Source organism: Amblyomma americanum, chromosome 5 (assembly GCF_052857255.1).
Source record: "Amblyomma americanum isolate KBUSLIRL-KWMA chromosome 5, ASM5285725v1, whole genome shotgun sequence".
NCBI classification, from domain to species: domain Eukaryota; kingdom Metazoa; phylum Arthropoda; class Arachnida; order Ixodida; family Ixodidae; genus Amblyomma; species Amblyomma americanum.
The window spans coordinates 137851019-137855460 of NC_135501.1; the positions used below are offsets into that span (position 1 = coordinate 137851019).

Below are 4442 nucleotides of genomic sequence, written 5' to 3' on the forward strand. Positions count from 1 at the left end.
GGTACGATGTTCGCCTACAAAGTCGGAACTCCTAGCTACTCTACAGCCCTAACACAGACATTCAGCACTAACTGTTCTTGTTCCCAGGATCTACATAGGGGAACAACTACAAAGAGGCTAAATTACTAAGAAAACATATAAATTAAAAAAAGATAACTCTTTTCCCTGAGGATGCTGATTATATGGTGTTGCAAAATAATTGCAGATGGCAAAACATCTTGATGCTCGTTATATTACTCCGAATTTGAGGTTATTTTTTCAGAAAGCATGTCAAACCTGCCCAAGCGTTAAATTATGCTTTACCTAGCATACCGTTCTGATGCCCCAAATTTTACGTTTGAGGACATATGGCTTTCTGCTGTTTGCAATTACTTTTAAGTGCTCGTTTATGTTATTTCCATCAAACTGTGCTGGGACAAAATATTGCTGAGCAGATTTCACAAAATGCAGTTTCAATTACCATACACCGCTGTCACAGCTAGATCATTAAAATTTGCTTAGAATATTGAACGCACTGCTCTGTCCACGGACTTCATAGTTCAAGGTGGTGGTTACTTGGGCGAGTCGTTGCATATTTGCCCAAGAATAACATAAAACAGCACGAGAAAACCAAACATGCGGACGGAAGGCTATCATATATGTGGTTGCGCGTCACATATGTGTATCTTCGAAAAAAAAAAATCTGCCGAAATAATTCTGTTGCTTTCTTATCTTGTCAACAAACGGGTGCGTATAATTGCCTTGTTCTGTTCATTTTATTCTTTCGTGTTCTCTCGTGGTTTTATGTTTTTGATCAAACTGCAGTACAATCTCAAACTCAAAGATACAGTTCAGCGTTATCACGAGCGATAACAAATTGATGTACTTAACCTTCTTCCTTCGAATTCTCTTGCCCGTAGTGCCTTGAACACTGACAAGTCCGCGCTCCATGGACTCGACCATAACATGCGGGCGGGCTCTATCTATGTTCCCTGTCCACATTTCTCCATCTTTGCGCAAATTCTTGACGTACTTTTTTAACACATCTTCCTCTTCTTGGTGCAGAGATGACACAGTTATGCTAGTTTTTTTTTTTTATTATTCGAGAAGTGTGCCATGAGGCATAAGTTGAAAAAGGAAAGGGGGGGGGGGGGGGAATGCACGGGATTGAAAGTTAAAAGAAGGAGTGAAGAACCGTTGCGCTAAGGTAGTCGCCTTATGCTAGTTATGCGATGGAACTCACGAAGCAGAACAAACGCACGCGCCAAAGCACGCTACTGACGTTTATATCGGCGTACGATAGATGAATGATAAATGGCGGTGAGGGTTAGAGGGTAGCACAAAGAGAGAATAAAAATAAAATAGAGAGCTTATTTCAGTTTTATTACAAATAACGGTAATAGTTAACTGCTCGGAGCTAAAGGTTTTCGAAATCAACAATAAATTTTGAAAGACGTTTGCCTCTTTTGCCCTCGTCCTGCGATGAAAAGAGACTCGTATTATCTATCCACACAAACATCCAGCTGTTAGACGTCGATATAGTGCAGACACGTTACTATTTTCACGCGTTGTTTTCACGTATGGTTTCACACGTGCTTCGCTGGCACGCCCGATAGTGGCGGTGCCGTAGCAGACGCGATAATTCAGAATGAGGATAAACCGTTACAAGAAGGTGCAGAGGCACCTCAACTTCTACAAGAATGCCTTCGGGTTCCGTCCTCCCTACCAGATCCTCGTGGACGGCACGTTCTGCGCGGCAGCGCTCAAGTACAAAGTGAACATCCGCGACCAAATGCCGAGGCGAGTCGTCACTGCTGCCGACGATCCTTGTTTTCACATTTCTCTATTAGTCAGCGCCGCAATTTATATGTGCCGTGCAGCCAGCAGTCTCGTGCGCAATCTTGCATTCTGATGTGAATCCTGCTAACGTGAACCGGACGACCGACGCATCCTCACTGTGCGTGCATTATAAACAGCAGAACTCGGGAGTAGCACTTTGCCATAACCGAAAACTCGAATAGTCACTTGGTGGCCAGTGAGAACATTATTGAGGTGGGCGGTAGTATTGCGGCTAGCTGAGGAGATATTGGCGCTTTCAGGTGTGCTGCTTGGTCTTGGTCGATAGTTGCCGCTTGGATTGGGTGGGAGAGCGCTGCACAGAGAACGAAAAGCCAGGGGATCCCTCGCCGTTTTTTAATAGATAGTATACATGCTGCCATTAACTCCACAATCTGCACCGCATTAAGTAACCCGTTCGTCCGTCATCGCATCCACGCAGGTACCTCGGCGACGAAGTCAAGCTCTGCACCACGGCCTGCGCCGTCGTCGAAACGGAGAGCCTCGGCCCGACGCTGTACGGCGCCACACTGGTCATCAAACAATTTCCCGTACGCCGGTGCGGCCACGAGAAGCAGCCCATCACCGCCGCCAACTGCTTCCACAGCATGGTGCGCAAGCGGAACCCCGACCACTACATGGTGGCCACGCAAGACCCCGACCTCAGCGAGCGGCTGCGCGCCCTGGTCGGCGTGCCGCTGCTCTACCTCTTCAACGCCATCACGATGGAGAAGCCCTCCGAGAAGAGCGAGCGGAAGGGCATGGAGGCGCTGCACGCACAGTCGCAGGCCCCCGAGCGCCAGCTGGAGGTCGTCCAGCAACTCAAGCGGAAGGAAAACCTCGCGCAGGACGCCCCGGTCAAGAGGAAACGGCGCAAACCAGCCGGACCCAACCCGCTGTCGTGCAAGAAGCCCAAGAAGGCCCTGAAGAGGCCGGCAAAAGCCGAACCGGCTAGCCCCGAAGGTGGCAGGAAAAGGAAGAGGCACAAGCGTGTTAAGCTTGCCAAGCATGTTGTGTCGGAACTTTCCAAGTCTTCTGCAGATTAAAGGGTAGTGGGGCAAATTCTGTGTCAAACTGCTTCGCTTCTAGCCTGAAAGTATGACCAGTATATTTACCGCATGGTGCACTACATTTTCTTCTGTTTTCTCTATACTCAACAGCACTTAGTAACTAGCTCGAGAGAAAGAAAACTGCTTTTTGCAACATGCTTTAGCCGTGTTCACAACTGCAGCGTATCTGGTGCAAACTGGTTCCCATAATGGCATACCAAATCCGAGTATTTGGATGATGTGTGCGCCTTACATTGCCATCGGCACTGTGCAAGCATACTTTGCGACACTGCCCAAGTGAGAAAGGTGCCTTATGTGCTGGAACTTTTGACCAGTCTGTGACCTATTCTTGCTGCAGGAGGCAGTGAACTGCCATGAATTGGGTCAGCTGGAGCAGCTGCTTTAAACCAACCTACCGACTGTTGCAATGCTAAAAATGCACCGCAAAATGCTTCTCATTCTTCAATCGCTTGCTTGTGCTGAAATTTGACGCAGAGATATGGCACACAACCATCTTGCTTTTTCAGTTACAAGTTTGGGTGATGCGCTTGCCTCTTATTCAATCACAATTACTTGGAGATCTGCATTGTCTGCAGCATCAGCAACCCAAAGCAAGCAGCTTTTGCAGAACTGATACTGGTGGCGCTTTTCGGTGTCTATCTGAGGAACAGGGGCAGTTGTTTTACCTTTGAAGCTGCGATATGAGTGTGTGGGGTTGGTGAGTGGCTCATTTGAGGATGCTTTCATGACTTCTTGAACAATACTGAGCACAGGGAACGAGTTTGGTTCATAACTGCTGGAATAAACCGTTGCCCAGATCAGTACCAGACGGCACCACTGGTATTAAATTCAATCAGAAAGCTGCTTGTTTTGGGTCACTGATGCTATAGACAATGCGGATTTCCAATTCTGATCGAATCAGGCAAGAAAATCACCCAGACTTTGTATTGAAAACTCAACTGTCGTACACCACTCTGCATCAAATTTCAGTGCGAATAGGCGAGCGGTTTATGTGAGAAAAGCATTTCACGGTGTGTTTTTATCATCGCAGCATTCATTAGAATGAAGGGCACCAATTGACCACCCGACGAGTCATGGTAGATTGCTTTGTAGAAGCTTGGAGCCAATGTGTAGTTGCTACACAAATAGTCCTGGATGCTGTGCTGGTTGCCAATACAATATAACAAACATTCTTGTGATGCTTATTCTGAAATACATACAATGGAAAGAAAAAAAAAAATTAGGATTGCACTTGTCTGCTGAAGAGCACAAATGCAAAAGCCTTTTCCTGTCCTCCTGCTCCCTTCATTTTTCATTTTCTGTAATTTTTGTTTATTTTTATTGTTTTTTATTTTCGTTATTTTTCAGTCTACAACTTGCGCCTACAGCTTCCATCTATGCCACACATCAGCCAAGAAAGGCATTCACATTAATACAGCAATGTTTGCAATGGCCAATTATTTTTGCCATCTGCTCTGCAAGCATGAGAAATGCGGGAACGCAGGTCTGGAGCTTTTGAATTGGCAGGAGGCATGAGTCTACACAGATGTATCAAGCTGAATTCAAATGCAAGCACCT

The 4442-nt window shown here is 46.3% G+C and overlaps 1 protein-coding gene across 1 annotated transcript; it reads left to right on the plus strand.

The window, feature by feature from the left end:
- The first annotated feature begins 1532 nt into the window (after nt 1-1532).
- Nucleotides 1533-2877, plus strand: LOC144132769 (rRNA-processing protein UTP23 homolog). Its single transcript, XM_077665418.1, has 2 exons — nt 1533-1779; nt 2258-2877. Exons 1-2 carry the CDS (start codon nt 1628-1630, stop codon nt 2859-2861), a joined length of 756 nt encoding a protein of 251 aa, XP_077521544.1. The 5' UTR covers nt 1533-1627; the 3' UTR covers nt 2862-2877.
- Nucleotides 2878-4442: the final 1565 nt, after the last annotated feature.

What these genes read in the sequence shown, in the direction of transcription:
- LOC144132769 (XM_077665418.1), top strand. Translation starts at nt 1,628, where the DNA reads ATGAGGATAAACCGTTACAAGAAGGTGCAGAGGCACCTCAACTTCTAC. An exon ending in ATCCGCGACCAAATGCCGAG is followed by an intron (nt 1,780 to 2,257) that starts GCGAGTCGTCAC and finishes GCATCCACGCAG; the next exon opens with GTACCTCGGCGACGAAGTCA.